Here is a 22,500-nt window from a genome sequence, read left to right as displayed (position 1 = left end):
AGATAGATAGACAGACAGACAGATAGATAGATAGATAGATAGATAGATAGATAGATAGATAGATAGATAGATAGATAGATAGATAGATAGATAGATAGATAGATAGATAGATAGATAGATAGATAGATAGACAGACAGATAAACAGATAGATAGATAGACAGACAGATAAACAGATAGATAGATAGATAGATAGATAGATAGATAGATAGATAGATAGATAGATAGATAGATAGATAGATAGATAGATAGATAGATAGATAGATAGATAGATAGATAAACAGGCAGATATAGATAGATAGATAGATAGATAGATAGATAGATAGATAGATAGATAGATAGATAGATAGATAGATAGATAAACAGGCAGATAGATAAACATATAGATAAACAGATAGATAGATAGACAGACAGATAAACAGATAGATAGATAGACAGACAGATAAACAGATAGATAGATAGACAGACAGATAAACAGATAGATAGATAGACAGACAGATAAACAGATAGATAGATAGACAGACAGACACAAAGTAAGAAATAATATGATTGTGATAAGAAACAATAAAAAATGGCAAGGATATTGCAAAAAAAAGAAAATAAATTAAACAAAAAAAATTATAAAACAAAATAATAATAAAATAAAATTATTAAAATAAACTGAACATTCATCATTTAGATATTTTGTAATGTTTGGTCAGGCTGACTCTGTTTATGACAGGCTAATGCATATTTCACATATAACACAAATCAGATTGTTCATTCCAAGGATATGCCTTCATTTTTCTGTATTTTCTCTCTCTCTTTCTGTCTGATACTTTACACTGCCTTCAATCTGTCCGCTCCTTCAATCACGTCGCTTTTCACACCTCCGTCTCTTTGTCTCTCCATCCTGCTCTCTTTTCACTGGTTTTCTTGCACCTCCACCTTTATCTCTCTTCTCCACGTCTCTGCCCTATTCACTTTCTCTCAGGTTGTCTCTGTAGTCTCTCTTATCTTGAACCGTTGCGTGGAGATGCTTCGTCCGGAGCGTCCCAAAAGTGTTAGAGCATCCAAACTGACAATACCACAGTCCCATAATCACCTGTCAATTCTGATTTGTGGACTCCGCTTCTCTTTTTTTCACCTCTTTCTCTCTCCCCCTTCCCCATCTCGCGTGCTCTCTGCTGTATATAGTATAGTAGAAGCATAAGTAGTACATTTTCTGTTGATTTTTATTCTTGGTCACGTTAAAATGTCTAGAAAATATATTTTGAAAAATGCATGGTCAACAGATGTGGTGTATATCATAGAATAGTTACTAAAGTCTTAAAATTGTGATCCTGGACTACTGTGTACTGTCTTATAGTACACAGGTACATTTATGAGAATAGCCAAAACATGTTGTAAGTTCTGCATAAGGGTCAAAGGGATTTTGAGCCATATTTTTTGCAGAATATTGGTCACTACATGATGCCGGTAAAGGAAATCCTTTCCTGACTCGCTCCTCCAAAACACCCCAAAGTGGCTCAATAATATTAAGGTCTGGTCACTGTGCAGGCCATGGGAGATGTTCAACCTCATTTTCATGTTCAGCAAACCATTCTGTAATCAGTGACCAGACATTCCCAATACTGTGGGTATTGGTGCATTATCATCCTTGTATGCGGCACTGCATTCAGGATACAATGTTTGACCCATTGGGTCACATAGTCCTCCAGAATGGTAGTTTTTAATATCCACATGGCCATCTAGAACAAGTATTGGGTCTAGGGTGTGCCATGATATTGCAGCCCGAACCATCACTGATCCACCTTCATGCTTTACTTTGGGCATGTGGCAGTCTGGGTGGTAAGCTTCTTTGGGGCTTCTCCACACCAGAACTCTCTCAGATGTATGAACGACAGTAAAGGTGGACTCATCAGAGAACAGTACAAGTTTCACATTGTCCACAGCTCATGATTTTCACAGCTGGCACCATTGAAACCGATGTTTGGCATTGACATGAGTGACCAAAGGTTTGGCTGTAGCAGCCCAGCCATATACACTCATTGGACAATTTAAATGGTACACCACTTAATGCATAGAGGCATGTAGATAAGGTCAAGACAATCTGGTACAGTTCAAACTAAGCATCAGAATGGGGAAGAAAGGTGATTTAGGTGACTTTGAACACGGCATGGTTGTTGGTGCCCGGTGGGCTGTTCTGAGTATTTCAGAAACTGCTGATCTGCTGGGATTTTCACACACAACCATCTCTAGGGTATACAGAGAATGAAAATTCACAAAGGCTCACCAAATTGCACAATAGAAAATTGGAAAAATGTTGCCTGGTCTAATAAGTCTTGATTTTGGCTGCGACATTCGTATGGTAGGGTCAGAATTTGGCATCAACAACATGAAAGCATGGATCCATCCTGACTTAAATCAATGGTTCAGGCTGGTGGTGGTGGTGTAATGGCTCACTTTGGGCCAATTAGTACAAATTTGGCATTGTGTCATCGCCACAGCCTACCTGAGTATTGTTGCTGACCATGTCCATCCCTTTATGACCACAGTGTACCCATCTTCTGATGGCTACTTCCAGCAGGATAACGCACCATGTCATAAAGTGCCAATCATCTCCGACTGGTTTCTTGAACATGACAATGAGTTGACTGTATTCAGATATTTCTAGTACCTTGTTGAATCTCTGCCACGAAGGGTTAAGGCAGTTCTAAAAGCAAAAGGGGGTCCAACCCGATACTAGTAAGGTGTACCTAATAAAGTGGCCGGTGAGTGTGTATTGACTGAAGCTACCTACTGACAGTTTTGGTGGAAACAGAAGAGTTGAGGTGCACATTTGATTCTGCAGTGAGTCACAGGCAGCTGAACGCTATTGGTTTACAGGGAAACGTCACCAGCGCATACACAAGCAGGAGAATGAAAACAAAGAAACTGCCAGTTTTAAATACAAAGCCGAGACATTACGCCGTAATAATATATACATATAATAACAAGCCGTCAACCCGAGCTCAAACAAAACTTGTCATCGACTTGATGAGCAGCCACAAAGCCAAGAAGAGCAGAACTACACTGTGCACCATAGTTGTTTACAAGGCCGTCTAAAGTGCGAGCGGGTTCGCTTTCTCACGCGTCTTGAAATAACAAACTTATGATGATGATGATAGTAAGGTGCACGTGATTATTGAAGTACTTCTGACATCCCTTCCTTTCAGAAACGGACAAAAGCATGCAAGAAGCGTGTAAAAACAAAGGAGAAGCCCAACAAATCAAAGAAGCAAATGATTCAGCAACCTAAACGATGAACAAACTGCCATGTTTAACTCTTATCATCGCCTTTTGGACTATTATGAACTCGGAAGGACAGAATTACTTTCTAACACAAGGTTAGATGTGCTGGTGAACATTAAAGATGCAGATAAGAGGTTTGCACTGACTGTAGGTGATATGCTGCACGTTGTTTTTGAACCAGCTCGCATCTCAGCCTGCCCCAGCTCGCATCTCAGCCTCCCTGTTGGACATTTCACACTGGATGAAAGATCATCATCTTCAGCTGAACCTCGCAAAAACGGAAATGCTTGTAGTTTCTGCCAACCCGACTTTACACCATAACTTTTCAATCCAGATGGATGGGGCAACCATTACTGCATCCAAAATGGTGAAAAGCCTTGGAGTAATGATTGATGACCAATTAAACTTCTCTGACCACATTTCTAGAACTGCTCGATCGTGCAGATTCGCACTCTATAACATCAGAAAGATCCGACCCTTCTTATCTGAACATGCAGCTCAACTCCTTGTCCAAGCTCTTGTTCTCTCCAAACTGGATTACTGCAACTCTCTACTAGCTTCCAGCTAACTCTATCAAGCCTCTTCAGCTGCTCCAGAACGCAGCAGCACGAGTGGTCTTCAATGAACCTAAACGAGCACATGTCACTCCGCTGCTCATCCGTTTGCACTGGCTGCCAGTTGCTGCTCGCATCAAATTCAAAGCTCTGATGTTTGCCTACAAAGCGACTTCTGGCCTTGTTCTCACTTCTGCAGATGTATGTGCCCTCCAGAAACTTGCGTTCTGTGAATGAACGTCGCCTCGTGGTTCCATCCCAAAGAGGGAAGAAATCACTTTCGCTCACGCTCACGCTCACGCTCAATCTGCCCAGTTGGTGAAATGAACTCCCTAACTGCATCAGAACAGCAGAGTCACTCGCTGTTTTTAAAAAACGACTAAAAACTCAACTATTTAGTCTCCACTTCACTTCCTAATCTGCAATTGCCTCTCTGGATATACCACTAACTGTACTAAAAAAAAAAAAAGTCTTCTTAGACTTTACAGACCTGAAACTTGCCTAAAGCACTTATTCATTGTTGCTCTTATAGTTGTGTAAGTTGCTTCCTTGTCCTCATTTGTAAGTCGCTTTTGATAAAAGCGTCTGCTAAATGATTAAATGTAAATGTATACCCAAATAAGGACTAAATGTATGCTGTGTGTAGTTTTTCTGTAATTGCTTACAGACATTGGTACCATCGGTAGCCTTTTGGCAGTGGAAGCGCAAGTCTGATAAAGGTGACCTGTACCATACCAAATGGGCCAGAAGAGGTCATGTTTTGAAACTTGTTGCATGAGAGTGCTTTACCGGTCCGCCGCTTTCAAATGCATATGAATGGAAGTCTATGGGGTGAAAAGGGCAGTGTGACTCTGGCTTAAATTGGCCAGTGTTTCAGTTTCATTGTCAAACCCCTGTAAACATAAGCATCCCTGATGGTCTCATATTTGCTGCACTCTGAGTACACTGCAGCTCTCTCTCTCTCTCTCTCTCTCTCTCTCTCTCTCTCTCTCTCTCTCTCTCTCTCTCTCTCTCTCTCTCTCTCTCTCTCTCTCTCTTGGCACCGCCTTCTCAGCCGTGGAGGTTGAAACAGCCACAGATGGTGCTGAGACACACAAGCAGACGCTCTACTACAAATGTGTGTGCGCGCATGTGAGTGTGTGTGTGCCAGAGAAAGAGTGTGAACAGCAAAACAGAGGAGACGTCTTTAGAAAGGATCTCTCGGCACCTCTGGGACACAAGAGCGTGTGCTCTGGAGGAAATATTTATGACCCGTCGTCAGTGAGTGACCCTCCTGGAGCAGAGCGGATCTCCATATGAGCTCGCAGACGCACCAGCAGCGCAGCTCCGGGCAGCACTCGGGGACTTTTCAGACCCTGTGAGGATTAAAAAACACACAACCGGGAAAATTGAGAAGAAGAAGAAGAAAAGCCACAGCATGAGCAGCTGCAGGAAGAGATGCAAGCGGGAGATCCTGAAGTTTGCTCAGTATCTCTTCAGAGTTATTACCGGTACTCTCAATCCAGGTAGAGTTTGCTGGAAATTTACTCTTTTTTTTTTTTTTTTTCCACAAAGTTTTTCATCTTTGTGGTTTGGTGGATTTGTTTAATGTATTTATGAATGCTTGGTGGATATATGTGATGCATCTAAGGTTGTGCAATATGAATATATATATATATGTATATATACATTATTATTATTATTATTATTATTATTATTATTATTATTATTATTTTATTATTATTTTGTCCATGTAATATAATAAATATAGAAATAAAAAGTAAATAAAAAATAATAAAATAATTCAAAATAAAAAAATAATATAAAATAATAATAAAATAGAAATAATATAATAATTAAATATTAATAATACATAATTTGTATTATTATTTATGTATTGTATAGACAAAATAAAATAAATAACTACTGTTCCATATACATTTACATTTTTTTTTTACATATTGTATGGAAAACTAAAAGACTATTGTTTCATATTATGTTTATTGTCTATCTTTTGGTGTCACATAAAATATTATTTATTGTTTACATTGTTTATAAGATGATTTTAACTAAATATTTTTCATCATTTATTTGAACGCAATATCAAACAACATTTTAAGCTTACAGATAGAAACATGAAAAACTGCATCATGATAAAGTTCAAAGTACAATGTACAATATTCAAAGTACAATGTTTACATATTGCATTTTATTTACTGACATTATTATTTGTTTCCTTTTTTATTGTTGGACCTGTAATCATTAGTTTTTGATGAGCGTTTTATATTTTATTAATATTTATTTTAAGGTTCTACATTTGTAAGCAAACATTGCCCGATCGATCAAATCTAAATCTACTTTTAAAGGTAAAAATAAAATTAAAATAAGGTTACACTTTAGTTCAGGTCACAATTCATGCGAATAATTGCTGGCTTATCACCTGCGTGTTAAAAAGATATGAACTGTTCAATAATAGTTACGAACATAAACTGTTCATAATAGACCTAAACTAGTGTTACCAAAATTGAAAAAGAAATTGTGAATTTGAATATTTCTATATTCAAATATCTTCAAAAATAAATATTCTTTAATATTTTGTCAATATATTTTTGGAATTTTACAGAAATTGTGAAATTAAACATATTTTATATTCAAATATATTCAAAAATAAATATTCAAAAATCTATTCAAAAATAAACATTTAAAGACTTATTCAAAAATGTATTAAAAAGAAATAATCCTTTAAATGCTGTTAACATATATGAATTTTAAAGAAATTGGGAATTTAAATACTTCTATATTTAAATAATAAAAAAAAAATTCAAAAATAAATATTCCTCTATATCTGGTCAATACTGTATATATGTGAATTTTACTGAAATTGGGAATTTAAATATTTCTATATTCAAATACCTTCAAAAATCAATATTCAATATATTCAATAATGTACTTAAAATTAAATATTCCTCTATATGAGATCAATACTGTGTGTGTGTGTGTGTGTGTGTGTATATATATATATATATATAAATTTTACAAAAATTGTGAATTTAAATATATTTTATATTTAAATATATTCAAAAATAAATATTTATTTATTATTATTGTTGAGCCTTATTCAACAATAAATATTCATTTGTATATGGTCAATATATAATTGAATTTTACAGAAATGCTGCTGCTATATCATGATATATATCACTATCGATATATAACATGCCTTAAAAATCGTGATGAGTGTTTTTGTCATGTCGCCCAGCCCTGGATGCATCTATACGTGATTGCATTTGCAATGTGGTACTGTATCAGATATTTTGCTGCAAGCTGGCATTATGTACAGACAGTACAGTAGAAGTTGAAGCAGTGCAGCTGAAACAACCTGCAGGCATCTCGAAAGCAGATCCTGACCTTTTTTGTCTTGTCTTCTCCTTCCTAATGTCCTTAATCGTATCAATTAATCCCAGTCAGCTGACAATTAGGAAGAGGCAAACAAATTTTCCCCGTCATTTAGCTTATATAAATTGATGTGTCAGCTGTTTTGTGGGGAGATGGGCTTTTTTTTTCCTCTCAGTGGATTGCAGTTGTGTTGTCTCGTCCTTGAGTTTTTCTATTGTGGTTTTCCCAGTGTGCCTACAAATAATGTCAAGATAATGTGAGTGTTAAATGTACAGGCATGTTGCAGAAAATCCGCAAAACAGCAAACATAAATACATGTGCTGACCTTGATATACAGTCAAAGTCAGAATTATTAGCTCTCTTGTTAAATGTTTTCCCCAATTAATGTTTAACAGAGAGAAGATTTTGCTCAACGCATTTCGTCTTAATGATATATTATTATTTTTTGGTCAAATAAGTTTTATTGAAGACACAGATTCAAGAAGAAAAGAATTCTGTTTACATATGTTGTCCACATATAACATAGGCAAAGCAAATAAGAAAAATTAAAAGGAAAAACAACATGAACATTATAATAATAATTAAAGCTGCAAGCAGCAATGAAAGGGACCTCGCACCAGGGCTCACCACCGCCCGGTGGCCTTAGGATGACAGAGAACAGCGAACAATATTAATTTAAGCAGATATATATATAAAACCTGAGAAAGTCACAGATTTATGCCGAACTTCCTCCTGTCAGCAGGTGGCGCTATGACTGTGACTCAATATTGGCATGTAGATGTCTTCAGGAGAAGAATGTTATCCACCATGTGAAGTTTCAAGCAGATCGGACATTGTTTGGCTGAGTTATAAGTAATTTTCTTTTGTCAGCAGGTGGCGCTATGACTGTGACTCAATATTGGCATGTAGATGTCTTCAGGAGAGGAATCTCATTTAACCTGTGAATTTTCAGACAGATCGGACATTGTTTGGCTGAGTTATAAGTAATTTCCTGTTGCCAGCAGGTGGCGCTATAACTGTATCTGGATATTGGCATGTAAACGTGTTCAGGTCAGGACTCTTATCAAACGTGTGAATTTTGAGGCAGATCAGATCATGCATGCCTGAGTTATAACAACTTCCTGTTTCGTAGTGAATCGTCAAAGTTTGCGTGGCCGTGACAAAGTTTGCATGGCACGGACATGTCCTTTAAAGAAAACTCTAACGCTGCGTCCGAAACCGCCTACTACTCAGTAGGTACCGCATTTGAATTCAAACGTAATTCTCGGCCGTTAGAAAAGTACGTTCTATACAGTATGAATGTGAAAAGTATGAATGGAATTCGAACCTGCTATATCCGCCATTTTGACATAGTCATGTGACGTACCTGCGTAATTTGCGTTGCTTTACTCCCATTCATAAGTTCGCTCGCGGGGCATCATGGGATAGCGCAGCATGCATGGAATGCGCACTCTAGAATCTCGCCGGAAGTAGTAATTCATCTGGGTACTTCTCACATACTGTTTTTTTCGAATTCTATGAATTCGGAAATACTACTCGGCTCACATACTGATTTTAGCGCACTATATAGTATGGAAGTATGCGGTTTCGGACGCAGCCTAAATCTTTGCAATACATCATCGCAGAATTTTCACATAACACCACTCAAATTTGGTGCTGATACTGTTTAATTTGTGGGAGGAGTTTGTTACACTGTAAATCATGTTGTTTCCTATTGCCAGCAGGTGGCGCTATAACTCTATCAGGATACTGGCATGTAAACGTGTTCAGGTAAGGACTCTTATCAAACGTGTTAATTTTGAGGCAGATCAGATCATGCATGCCTGAGTTATAACAACTTCCTGTTTTGTGGCGAATTGACAAAGTTTGCAGGGCCACCGCGAACATGCCCTTCGCCCTTTAACTCTTTAACTCTAGATCTTCACAATTTAACATTGCCAAGGCGATTAGATGACAAACGCCAATTTTGGTGTTGATCCGATTAAATCCCTAGGAAGAGTTTGTTAAAATACAAGCCTGGAAATGACCAAAATGCCACTTTTTCGACGCAGAAAGTTAAAAATATCTGACTTCTTGTTGGGTTTGAGATTCTGCTCCAAGAGACGTTTTCATAGGTTTTGGCATGTTTGACGTGTGTGCCAATTTTCGTGCATGTGTGTGATTCGTAGCTTGGGGGCTAGTCCGTATAATGTTTATAGGTGGTGCTGTTGAGTCATTTTGCCACGATCACCTCTGAAACCCACATCAACCGATTATTTACACCACGTTTGGTGTGTGTGCAAAGTTTCATGAGTTTTTAACCATGTTTAGACCCTCAAAACTCCCCCGATTAGGGGTGGAATAATAATAATAATAATAATAATAATAATAATAATAATAATAAACAGAGCAATTCCAATTGGGCCTATGCACCGTTTCGGTGCTCGGTTCCTAAAATAGGCAACTCACATAAGCAAACTGGTTACAAAGACCTGTTTGAACAACAGAGTATGATGACAAAGCATGTTAAAACATTACAGAAATGATGCATTATTATAAGTTTTTTTTTTCAAGGTAACAGATAAAATGTTTCCAAAATCTTTTAAGTTTGTTGAAATTTTTTTTGTTTTTTTCAAGTTTTATTTTCAAATAGTATCTAATTCGCTCCAAATGTAACATAGAGGCAATTTCTCCAAGCCACAGTTTACATGCAGGGGATTCCTTTTTTTCCAAAACAGTAGCAGTAGCTTCTTGGCAGTAGTTAAGCAGTATGAGAGCATTTTATGTTGTGTATTTGACAACAAATGCGTTCGTTCAGAAAATTCCAGAATTAAAAGCATTGGATCTGGTTGTAATTGCAACTTCAACACCTCGGAAAGCACTTAAAAAATTCCATTCCAACTTGTCTTGTCGCTTTTACACAACAGGTTTACTCGCTTTTTAAGTCAACAACTTCTGTCACTTTTAAGACAGCCGGTTTAATCACTTTTAGTATTTTAAGTTAAGTCAACTTGTTGCTTTTAAGACAAGTTTACTTAATCTTTAGTTTCTTAGGTGAAGTCAACTTGTCTTGTTGCTTTTACACAACATGTTTACTTGATTTTTAGCTTTTTAAGTAAAGTCAACTTGTCGCTTGTGCTCACTTTTTAGTTTGTCAACTTCTCTTGTTGCTTTTACTACAAGTTTACTTGCTTAGTTTTTTAAGTAAAATCAAAATTGTCTTGTCGCTTCTAGGACAACAGGTTTACTCGCTTTTAGTTTACGTCAAGTCAACGTGTCTTGTCACTTTTAAGACATCAGGTTTACTCTCTTTTAGTTTTTAAAGTAAAGTCAACTTGTCTTGTTGTATTAACACATCAGGTTTACTCGCTTTTTAGTTTTTTTAAGTAAAGTCAACTTGTCTTGTTGATTTAATACATCAGGTTTACTCGAATTTTAGTTTAAGTAAAGTCAACTTGTCTTGTCGCTTCTAAGACAAAGTGTTTACTCACTTTTTAATTTGTCAACTTGTCAATTTCAAGACAACAAGTTCACTTGCTTAATTATTGTAGTATTTTAAGAAAAGTCAACTTGTCTTGTTGCTTTAACACATCAGGTTTTCTCGCTTTTTAGTTTTTTAAGTAAAGTCAAATTGTCTTGTCGCTTCTAGGACAAAAGGTTTACTCACTTTTTAGTTTGTCAACTTGTCTTGTCAATTTCAGGACAACAAGTTCACTTGCTTCATTAGTTTTTTAAGTAAAGTCAAGTTGTCTTGTCGCTTCTAGGACAACAGGTTTACTCGCTTTTTAGTTTGTCAACTTGTCTTGTCAATTTCAGGACAACAAGTTCACTTGCTTCATTAGTTTTTTAAGTAAAATCAAAATTGTCTTGTCGCTTCTAGGACAACAGGTTTACTCGCTTTTAGTTTACGTCAAGTCAACGTGTCTTGTCACTTTTAAGACATCAGGTTTACTCTCTTTTAGTTTTTAAAGTAAAGTCAACTTGTCTTGTTGTATTTACACATCAGGTTTACTCACTTTTTAGTTTGTCAACTTGTCTTGTCAATTTCAGGACAACAAGTTCACTTGCTTCATTAGTTTTTAAGTAAAGTCAACTTGTCTTGTTGTATTTACACATCAGGTTTACTCGCTTTTTAGTTTTTTTTTAAAGTAAAGTAAACTTGTCTTGTCGCTTTTACACAACAGGTTTACTCGAATTTTAGCTTAAGTAAAGTCAACTTGTCTTGTCGCTTCTAAGACAAAGTGTTTACTCACTTTTTAATTTGTCAACTTGTCAATTTCAAGACAACAAGTTCACTTGCTTAATTACTGTAGTATTTTAAGTAAAGTCAACTTGTCTTGTTGCTTTTACAGAACAGGTTTACTCGAATTTTAGCTTAAGTAAAGTCAACTTGTCTTGTCACGTCTAAGACAAAAGGTTACTCGCTATTTAGTTTGTCAACTTGTCTTGTCAATTTCAAGACAGCAAGTTCACTTGCTTCATTAGTTTTTTTAAGTCAAGTCAACTTGTTGCTTTTAAGACACATTTACTTGCTTTATAGTTTTTAAATCAACTTGTCTCGTCTCTTTTACACAACAGGTTTACTCTCTTTTTATTTATTGTTTTTTAAGTAAAGTCAACTTGTCTTGTCGCTTTTAAGACGGCAGGGTTACTCACTTTTCAAATAATTAGCTAGTCGCTTTTTAAAGTGTATAAACTATCCTTACAAAAATGTATAATTATATATTGATTTATGCAAATTCTATACACAGCATATCAAATCCAATCTTATCTAATCTTCAAAAACAAACACATTTAAAACAATTAATTATAAGGGAAGTTTTTCAAACTAATTTCGAGAGGAGCACGTGATATGATTGACTGCAGCTGGCAACCCATCTACATTCATTAGTTAGCCAATCAGATCTATCCTAACTCACTATTAGTAGCCTAGCTAGATTTACTCCCTCATCTTCGTTTTCCGAAGAAACCCCCCATCCACCCCTTTCTCCTCATTTCCTCCTTTACAAAAGGGGAGCTCTCGAGAACCACCTGATCTCGTATTCCCCTCTCATGCACTATGGACCTGGCGGGAACCCTGGGCTCAACTATCTCCGAGGACAGCATGCCAAATCTGCTAACAGCTGTCAAGCAATATCTAAGTGTAAACTCTTGAATGAGTCATTAATGCATTGTATAAATACATTAAATAGAGTCATTAATGCAAAATGGTTAATGAATTTAGTAAGTTCTCGTGTCTGCAGTTTTATAGTGATGATAATTACTGCCTCAGCATGAGAAAGGGGAAAACTGAATGGATTTATGTGATTTGACATGTTTGTTGGTTTATTCTTGCCCTGTGTGTTTCTCCATGTATTGATTATGGTGTGTGTGTCTTGTGTGCGATATGCTGTGGGTCTCTGCAGTGTCTGTGAACTGAATGTGTGGGAGTGTTTGACAACAAAGCGCACGGATGGTAAATCCTGCCATTGCTTTGCTGGTCTTATTTTTTGTGAATACCGTGCATTAGAATGTGTTGTGTACATAATTTGTGCCACGGAGGATTTCTTCCTTGTAAACCTCTTGAAAGATAAAAGCCCTGCAGTGAAGGCTGGAGTGGTGTAGAGGGCTCGCTTTATGAGTTGACTTCTGTGGGCGGTCTGATGTGATCGTGTTTGATCATAATCACTGATGGGGAAAAGAAGACTCTCCTTCATTAAAAGTGTGTGTTGACACAAGCTGTGTTTATGGCAGGGATGCACAGATATGTTATTTTTGACCGATAAATTTAAATAACTTTAAATAAGTAGGCCGATAATTGATATATTAGGCAATAATAATGAAAATTTGTATATATATTTCGGCTAAGTCCCTTTATTAATCCGGGGTCGCCACAGCGGACTGAACCTCCAACTTATCCAGCACGTTTTTTACGCAGCGGATGCCCTTCTGCAACCCATGTCTGGGAAACATACACACACACACTCACTCATACACTACGGACAATTTAGCCTACCCAATTCACCTGTGCTGCATGTTCTTGGACTGTGGGGGAAACCGGAGCACCCAGAGGAAATCCAAGCGAACACAGGGAGAACATGCAAACTCCACACAGAAACGGCAACTGAGCCAGCTGAGGCTCGAACAAGCGACCCAGCGACCTTCTTGCTGTGAGGTGACAGCAGTACCTACTGTGCCACCACCTCGCCATAAATATATATATGTAGATTTTTTTTTTTATAAACAACAAACACATACAATGATTTGAAATGTTTTTACCTTAACTTAAGTTTTATTAATCAACTACGCTTTTCTTTCACCAAGTTCTTTTATATAAATTAAATGTAATGCCTTACCAAAAAATGTAATAATCAAATAATTTTAAATATCAAAAATATATAAAAATAAATATATAAATAAATAAAACTAAATAAAAATAAATAAATGCATAAATTATACATTAAATAAATAAATAAATATTTATTTATTTATTTATTATTATTTTATTTTAAAACCTTAACTAGAGCCTTATTAATCAAGTATTGTTTTCTTTTGCCAACTTCTATTATATAAATTAAATGTAATGCCTTTCCAAAAAATTTATCAATCAAATAATTTAAAATATCAAAAATGTATAAAAATAAATATATAAATAAATAAAACAAAATAAAAATAAATAAATGCTTAAATAATACATTAATAAATAAATAAATAATAAAATAAATAAATAAATAAATATTTATTTATTTATTATTTTATTTTAAAACCTTAACTAGTCTTATTAATCAACTATTGTTTTCTTTTGCCAACTTCTATTATATAAATTAAATGTAATGCCTTACCAAAAAATTTATTAATCAAATAATTTAAAATATCAAAAATGTATAAAAATAAATATATAAATAAATAAAACAAAATAAAATAAATAAATGCTTAAATAATACATTAAATAAATAAATAAATATGTATTTATTTATTCATTATTTTATTTTAAAACCTTAACTAGAGTCTTATTAATCAACTATTGTTTTCTTTTGCTAACTTCTTTTATATAAATTAAATGTAATGCCTTACCAAAAAAAAAAAAAAAAAATATATATATATATATATATATATATATATATATATATATATATATATATATATATATATATATATATATATTAATAAAAAAATAATATAAATTAATATATATATAAATAAATAAATAATTACATATTTATACAATACAATATTTATTTATTTATTTTAGATAAACAACAAACACATACAATGATTTTATTTTAAGACCTTAACTTAAGCTTTATTAATCAACTACTCTTTTCTTTGGCCAACTTTCTTTAATATAAATAAAATATACTGCCTTACCAAAAAAATTATTAATTAATAAAAAAAAATAATAATAATAAAGCTTGTGCTCACCAAATTTGAAAACTCACAAAAATGTTGCTCTTTTTTGTTATGTTATGTTTTATTGTGCTTTAAAATAACATTTTTCTTTTTGACTACATTTTAAAATGCATTTCGTTCCCCTGTGATGCAAAGCTCAATTTTCAGCATCATTACATCAGGCTTCACAGTCACACAGTTCAAATCAATTGAATGCATTCTTGTTGAAAAACGCCCAGACATGTCTAAAAAGCTTACTCTAAACCTTGAACAGTAAACAGCACATACGTATGATAATATAGATTTTTTTTGTCTTAAAGAGCAAATCAGCTTATTATAATGGTAAAAATATAAAAAATAACAGTGGAAAAACAACTGGATTAGTGTAAGAGTCATTTCACATAAGTCGTAAAGGGATAGTTCACCCAAAAATGAAACTTCTGTCACCATTAATGCATTCTTTACTTGTTTTAAATCTTTTAGATTTTTTTTTGTCTTTATGTTAATCCTAAAAGTATTTGTAAGTAGACATGTCAATGGTTTCCAGCCTTCTTCAAAATATCTTCTATGTAGAGAACAAATAATCTTATAAATTGTTTGAGTACCTTCTCATAATGGGGTGAACTATGCCTTTAAATTGATAAACTGCTCTCTTCACGTAATAACCATTTGCCAAATGGTACTTTAATTGAATTAGGGGTCAAATGCATGAAAAATTAATTTATTCTTGATATCGATGTCTGTGGTTTGGTGATGATTAGCGGAAGATATCAATAATGAATTAAAAGTGCTAGAAAGGATTAGGATCTCTTTTTAAGGGAACCCAGTGTCAGAAATTGTGCCTTAAATGAATCAGTGTCAAAATGGTTAAAATGATCACCTCAGTATAGTTCTAGTGTTAATGTAGCCATGTGTGATTTCCCATTTGATACATCCCTTGTAAAAGTCTATATTCTTTATCTCTGAAGAAATGCACAGACACTGAACGTCGATAACTGCTGCTGAAGCGATCGATCATCTTAATGAATCGCTCAATTATTAGGCCTGATCCTGATTCTAATGGGACTTGATGATCATTTCGCATTTAGTATTTATGACCCGTATACAGTAAACTGAAGAAATTGTAGTTGCTTTAAAAAAACAAACTACAGTCTTTTAAAATGTGTCTCTCATTTTTTTAATCCTCCATTTTCTTGATTAAAGAGCGTAAAGAAAATGAATTCCCTCTTTTATTTCCATTTCATTGCTACAAACGACTTTGAGCAAGCTATTACACGTTTTATTTCACACTGTGTCGCTGTAATGTTCAAAAAGCTCACTGAAAGGACAGTAGGAGCTGTGTGTATTTCTTCAGGCTTTAAGACCCTGAAGACTTTGCGTTTAACAGCTGATTTTCAAGTCACAGAGAGCCAGAGAGCTGCGTCCAGCTATTTGTCACATTGTGGCCTCGCTCTTAACACCCTAAACGCTTGAAATCTCTCTCTCTGTCTCTCTCTCTCTCTCTGTCTCTCTCTCTCATGAACAAATGACATTTGCCTTTTTGTTTTCCTCCGGTTTATTGCTTTCTGCTGTCAGAAGCGCCCACCGCTGCAATACATCATCCATTTTTAGGAGGACCGGTTGAAATACTTGGCACAGGATCTGGAACAATGTCTGCCTTTTGTCTTTGGGGAATTTTTTATTTTTTTTAAAAAGGGCCTTTTTTCTCAATCTTGCCTGTAACAGGGTGTCTTAAAATGTCTTACTTTTTCTGTTTTTTGTTTTTAAATAAGGCCTTAAAACGTCTTCAGTTCACTGAAATATTGTTTTGTAGGACTTAACTTGCTTTAAACTGGCTTAATTAGGTAGCACTTTATAATAACTACAAACTATGAATCATTTATTTCGCATTAGCAAGTAGTTATTATACTTTATTAAAGTAAATTTATAATTTATGCAATAACGCTACATTAATAGACATTCGTTTTTGTTTGTTAGTTTTGTTTGTAGTTTTGTTTTTATTTGTTCTTTTCATTTGTTTTGTACATTGTTTTGTTTTTATTTGTTCGTTTCGTTTGTTGTTTTGTACATAGTTTTGTTTGTTTAGTTTTTGTTTCATCCATTGTTTTAGTTTTAATATTGTTCATTTCGTTTGTTATTTTGTTAATTGTTTTGTTTGTTTTATTTTTGGTTGTTTTTGTTTGTTGTTTCATCCTTTGTTTCATTTTGTTTGTTGTTTTGTAAATTTTTTTGTTCAGTTTTAGTTTGTTGTTTTGTTTGTTTAGTTTTTATTAGTTTGGGTATTGGTTATTTAGTTTGTTATTCTGTCCATTGTTTTGTTTGTTTCATGTTCGTTTGTTTTTGCTTGTTGTTTCGTCCAATGTTTGTTTTAGTTTTCACTTGTCTTTGTTTAATTTTTTCCTACATTGTTTTGTTTTGTTTAGTTTTCGCTAATTTTTGTTTATTGTTTCGTCCTTTGTTTTGTTTGTTGTTTTATGTATTGTTTCATTTGTTTAGTTTTAGTTTGTTGTTTCGTCTGTTTTTTCATATGTTTAGTTTTCATATTGTTCATTTAATTTGTTATTTTGTCTATTGTTTCACTTGTTTCGTTTTTGGTTGTTTTTGTTTTTTGTTTTGTTCATTGTTTTGTTTTAGTTTTAATAAGTTTTGTTTCCTACATTGTTTTGTTTGTTCAGTTTTCGCTAATTTCCGTTTGTTTCCTACGTTGTCATGTTTGTTTAGTGTTTGTTTGTTGTTTTGTCTGTTGTTTCATTTGTTTAGTTTTCGTATTGTTCATTTTGTTTGTTGTTTCATACGCTGCATCATTTTAGTTTTTGTTTGTTGTTTTATACGTTGTTTCGTTTGTTTAGTTGTCGTTTCTTTCATACTTTGTTTTGTTTGTTTAGTATTCATCTTTCGTTTCATACATTGTTTCATTTATTTAGTTTTTGTTTGTCGTTTCGTCTGTTGTTTCATTTGTTTTTTCGGTATTGTTTATTTTGTTTGTTGTTTGGTGCGTTGTATTGTTTCTTTAGTTTTCGTTTGTTGTTTCATCTGTTTAGTTTTTGTTTCTTTCATACTTTGTTTTGTTTGTTTAGTTTTCGCTTCTTTTTGTACGTTTTTTCATTTGTTTAGTTTTCCTCAGTTTTCACACTTTACTGATTTATTTTTCTTTACTCTATTAAGTATTACATTACTTAGAAATACAATCATTAATCACATTATAAATGTGCTTATATGTCAAGAACACGCCATGTGTAGTTGTAGTTATAAATCGTTTACTAACGTCTAATAATGTAGAGTCATTAATACTTAAAAATAATAAATGAACTATTTGCTAATGCTAAATAAATGATTCATAGTGTTTAATTAATGTAAAGTGTTATTCTTAATATTCCTTTATTTCCATGTTAACTATTGTACACAGTTTATTATAGTTTTTAAAGCTTGTCATTTTATTTGAAGAAAAAAGGGTGTATGTATACAACTAGAATTAGCTTATTTTGATATATTAATATTTGTGGCTAAGAAATTACTCATTTGAATTTTTAGATGGGCAAGTAAAAATGACAGCCCACCTGTAGAAACACTTTTCTCTCTAAAAAAAACAAACAACTTCTTACTCTAGCAGTTAATTCTCTGAGCATTAATGGTTCCTTTGTATAATTAGCACTTGTTGTGTGTATTGCCTCTTCTTGTTGAATCCCTGAATGCCTCCTCAATTGTAAGTCGCTTTGCACAAAACCCTCAGCAGAATGACTCAATTTACATGCTAAAAAGCCTTAAAGTTTTAAAAGTGACTTGGTGAAACCTGCAGAATCCCAGAGTAAGCTTCTGTGTAACTTTCTCTGCTGCTGTATCATGTTATATCTCACACAAAGCTCTCAGGTGCACATAGACGATTTTAGCAACGCAGCACAGTAGACGCTTATAGATTTCAAGTGATTTGATTTTGCTTTTGTCAATGCAATTTGCGGAGGTCTCGCAAGGCTGAAATCCTTCAACCGGTTGACATCATGCTCTCTCCTCTTTAACTCTCTTTGAGTTTGAAGACTTATCAGATGCTCTTTCCGGGCCGTAATTTGCAAATAAGCCATTTACAGTTTCCATTTCATGTCTGTTTGCCTGTGTGTGTGTGTGTGTGTGTGTGTGTGTGAGGAAAGGCTAGAGCTGTGTGAAGGCTGAGCCTGCAGTCTGAGCGTCAGCCTTGTGTGTTTATTTGGACGTTCTTTGCGACATGAGTCGTGTAGGTTTCGTCTCTTTGGTTTCTCGACAGCTATTAGCAGGTCATGTTCCAGCTGTCCTCTGAGACGGCGTTCCAGGAGCCCACATAATCCTCGACCAAACACTGAATATTTCATTGAAGATGCCAGCTCATTGTGGCTTAAGTATGCACTATCACTTCAGATTGATAGACAGACTCGCAGCTGAGCCGCTATTACACAGCCGCGCGCTCGAGCTCTCAGAAAGCTTTGCGCTAGGAAAGTAGGCTTTTGATCGGAGCATATCGCTCATATTGATTTCTATAGGAAATGGTTGGAAATAGGAAGTCCGCAGAAAAGTCTGCAGATTATCGCCTCTGCAAATCTATACATTTACTTATGCTACGTTATATTATTTTATTTAGGTTTTCAACTCATAAATTCTCAAAATCATTCCTCATTTGCTTTTCAGCTTAGTCCCTTTATTTATGCGGGGTCGCCAAAGCGGAATGAACCACCAACTTATTACGCAGTGGATGCCCTTCCAGCCGCAACCGCATCCACACACACTCATTCACACACATACACTACGGACAATTTAGCCTACCCAATTCATCTGTACCGCATGTCTTTGGACTGTGGGGGAAACCGGAGCACCCGGAGGAAACCCACGCGAAGGCAGGGAGAACATGCAAACTCCACACAGAAACGCCAACAGACCCAGCCGTGGTTTGAACCAGCGACCTTCTTGCTGTGAGGCGACAGTACTACATACTGCACTACTGCGTCACCACTATGTGCAGATCTTTAATTAATTTATTTTGCTTTATTGTATTAGTATTTATTATTTTTTAAATTATTATTATTAGCTGCTATTAAACGTGTTTGTTCTCGAGTTGTCAGAAAGCTTTGCACTAGAAAAGAAGGCTTTTGATCTTAGCATACCACTAATATTTATTTCAATTGAAAGTAGTAAAAAATCCACTTTAAGAAATGATGGGTTATTTCAACTCAAATCGAGTAAAATATGGAGAAACCCAAACATTTGGATTAAATTTGGTCCTGTAAAACACAGCAGTTGGTTTAGTCCATATTGTTCCCAGAAGTGGATTAAAATAACCTAGCATTAGCCACATAGAACCCAGATCTGTCATTCTATTATATATATATATATATATATATATATATATATATATATATATATATATTTTTTTTTTTTTTTTTTTTTTTACTTAGAGGTTTTTGCATCTGAACTGTCTCTGTGTGTGTGTGTGTGTATATATATGTATATATATATATATATATATATATATATATATATATATATATATATATTATAAGATTTAAAATGTACAATGCTGAAGTGATATGCTTATTTCATAGTCAAAAGTTTAGTATTTTGAAAGTTTAGTAACCTAGTATTGCCAATTTTGACCGAAAAACGGCTTTTACAACATGATGTTCTAAACAACATCTGAGGTATTGCAAGCAGATCCACAGATACATTGATAGGACACATGAGTTACAGCGGGCAAAATATGTATTCAACACGTCACCGTTTTTCTCAGAAAACATATTTCTAAAGGTGCTGTTGACTTTAAATTCCCAACAGATGTTGGTAACAACCAAAGAAATCCATGTAGGCAAAGAAAACAAATCTAATTAGTTTACAAATTAAGTTATGTGAAATAAATGAAATGACGCAGAGAAAAGTTTTGAACACATAAAGAAAGGAAGGTGTAGAAAGGCAGTGAATGCCCAGACAGCAGCTGAAACCACTCAGTAGTTCTTCAGCAACCCTCTGCCCTTCCTTAGTGTAAATTAATATTATCTTCTTCAGTCCAACATCTACATTAGCAGGAGGATGAAGATGAAAGCAGGGTGGACATTTCAGCAATGATCCAAAACAGCCAATAAAACTCTCAAATGCTTTCAGAGAAAGAAAATCAAGCTGTAGAATGGCCCAGTCAATCACCTGACTTAAATCCAATAGGAAATACAAAATAAAGCTCAGATTTGACAAACGAGACCCGCAGAACCATCAAGATTTTTTTTGTTTTGTTTTACATTTGTATTGTTTGGGTTTAATTCTAAGTTAACAGCTTCTTTATGAATATTATTCCCTGAAAAAAAAAAAAAAAACATGTTCAATACTTATTTTCCCCTCTGTATATTTGTGGCTCCTTTAGAAATATAAGTATAGTTTTTTACCTTTTACTTTACTGTTTTTGTTAATTTTTTTTTTCTTAAAATGTTGCAGAATCGTTCTCTGAACACCTGTTTGACCAGCGTTTGGTTCTGTCAGTGGTTTTATTTATTGTCTGCAGTCATTTTGTCAAATCGGCTTCCATCACCTAAACCACACAGCACTTTTGAGTGAAACATTGATCATGTCTCTTTTGTTTTTGAAGCGAGCAGACACTTTTAATAAACCTTTGAACTCCAGCCGCTCAATGTCTGCATCTCAAAGACAAAGCAGAGGAAGTAGGCCAGCGTCTCCATATCATATCCTCATTACACCCCTTCTCACTTCCACAATATAGAAAATAATCGTCCTTGATCGATGGCTCACAAACATTGTTCCAGAAATAAGCTGGATAAATAAAAAATGCAGTCTCATTGGTGTAATTCACTTAGGCAGAGACTTGTAACCGGGGAAGTGATGCTTACAACAGAGGTGCGGATCTAAATGAGGTTTATTAGCCAGGTCAGGTAAGCAATGGTCAACGCAGGGGCAAACAGATGCATACGGGCAATCCAGAGTCGTAGTCAACTACACAGGCAGGTGGTCAGAAGGCAGGCAGCAGACAGGAATACACAGATAAACAAGGCGAGGATTAAAACACGGCAAAGCTAGACAAAGGAAACACATTGTGATGTCACTTAAACAGATAACAATACTCAGCAACTGTGAGTTAGTGTGCTGTATATATAGTGCAGTAATCAGTCCAAAACCAGCTTCAGCTGTGAGTGACTAATCAATGGTGACTTGGAGCTGGAGAGTGTGTGTGTGTGCATGACTGGATCTGTAGTCCATAAACAGATTTGTAGTTCATGTGAATGTTTACCAGAGATCTTTGGTTGTTAGATCGCTGGTGATCGTGACAAGACTTTTCAGATGAAGGAGAATCGTTATACACCACAGTTTCACTAGGATCTGAAAAGTAGAAAGCCACTAGTAGATGGGCTTTCATCACACATTTTGAAATGATGGAAACAAAACATTTCAAATAAAAATTAAAACTGCAAGCAGCGATGAAAGGGACCTTGCACAGTTGGTTTATTGGTTGATTGCTTGATTGGTTAAATGGTTGGTTGGTTGATTGTTTAATTGTTTGGTTGGTTGGTTGGTTGGTTGGTTGGTTGGTTGGTTGGTTGGTTGGTTGGTTAGTTGGTTGATTGGTTCATTGGCTCATTGGTTAGTTGGATTGTTGGTTGGTTGGTTGGTTGGTTCATTGGTTGTTTGGTTGGTTGGTTGGTTTGTTGGTTGGATTGTTGGTTTGTTGGTTTGGTTTATTGGTTGGTTGGATTGCTGGTTAGTAGGTTGGTTGGTTTGGTTTATTGGTTGGTTGGTTGGTTGGTTTGTTGGTTTGTTGGTTGGATTGTTGGTTTGTTGGTTTGGTTTATTGGTTGGTTGGATTGCTGGTTAGTAGGTTGGTTGGTTTGGTTTATTGGTTGGTTGGTTTGTTGGTTTGTTGGTTTGGTTTATTGGTTGGTTGGATTGCTGGTTAGTAGGTTGGTTGGTTTGGTTTATTGGTTGGTTGGTTGGTTT

The 22,500-nt window shown here is 34.8% G+C and overlaps 1 protein-coding gene and 1 long non-coding RNA gene across 5 annotated transcripts in view; both read left to right on the top strand.

The window, feature by feature from the left end:
- The window catches only part of kcnip4a (potassium voltage-gated channel interacting protein 4a), a 313,734-nt gene that overhangs the window by 93,037 nt on the left and 198,197 nt on the right, over positions 1-22,500 (top strand). The window contains exon 1 of one of the 4 annotated variants that reach the window (XM_087262463.1): positions 4,900-5,330. The exons of the other annotated variants lie outside the window; for them this stretch is intronic. Within the exon in view, the coding sequence (XP_087118589.1) occupies positions 5,243-5,330 (88 nt within the window). The 5' untranslated portion in view covers positions 4,900-5,242. Of the gene's footprint in view, positions 1-4,899; positions 5,331-22,500 lie in introns of those variants that run through there. 4 annotated transcript variants of the gene reach the window in all.
- On the top strand, positions 10,078-13,540 carry LOC147843288 (uncharacterized). The gene is made up of 3 exons (XR_015496634.2): positions 10,078-10,971; positions 11,381-13,286; positions 13,344-13,540. It is a non-coding gene; the product is annotated as an uncharacterized LOC147843288 (long non-coding RNA).

This window comes from Danio rerio, chromosome 7, assembly GCF_052040795.2.
Source record: "Danio rerio strain M-AB ecotype USA chromosome 7, GRCz13ab, whole genome shotgun sequence".
Taxonomy (NCBI): domain Eukaryota; kingdom Metazoa; phylum Chordata; class Actinopteri; order Cypriniformes; family Danionidae; genus Danio; species Danio rerio.
Note: the sequence above shows the minus strand (reverse complement) of the source record. Positions and strands in the feature narration are given on the sequence as shown.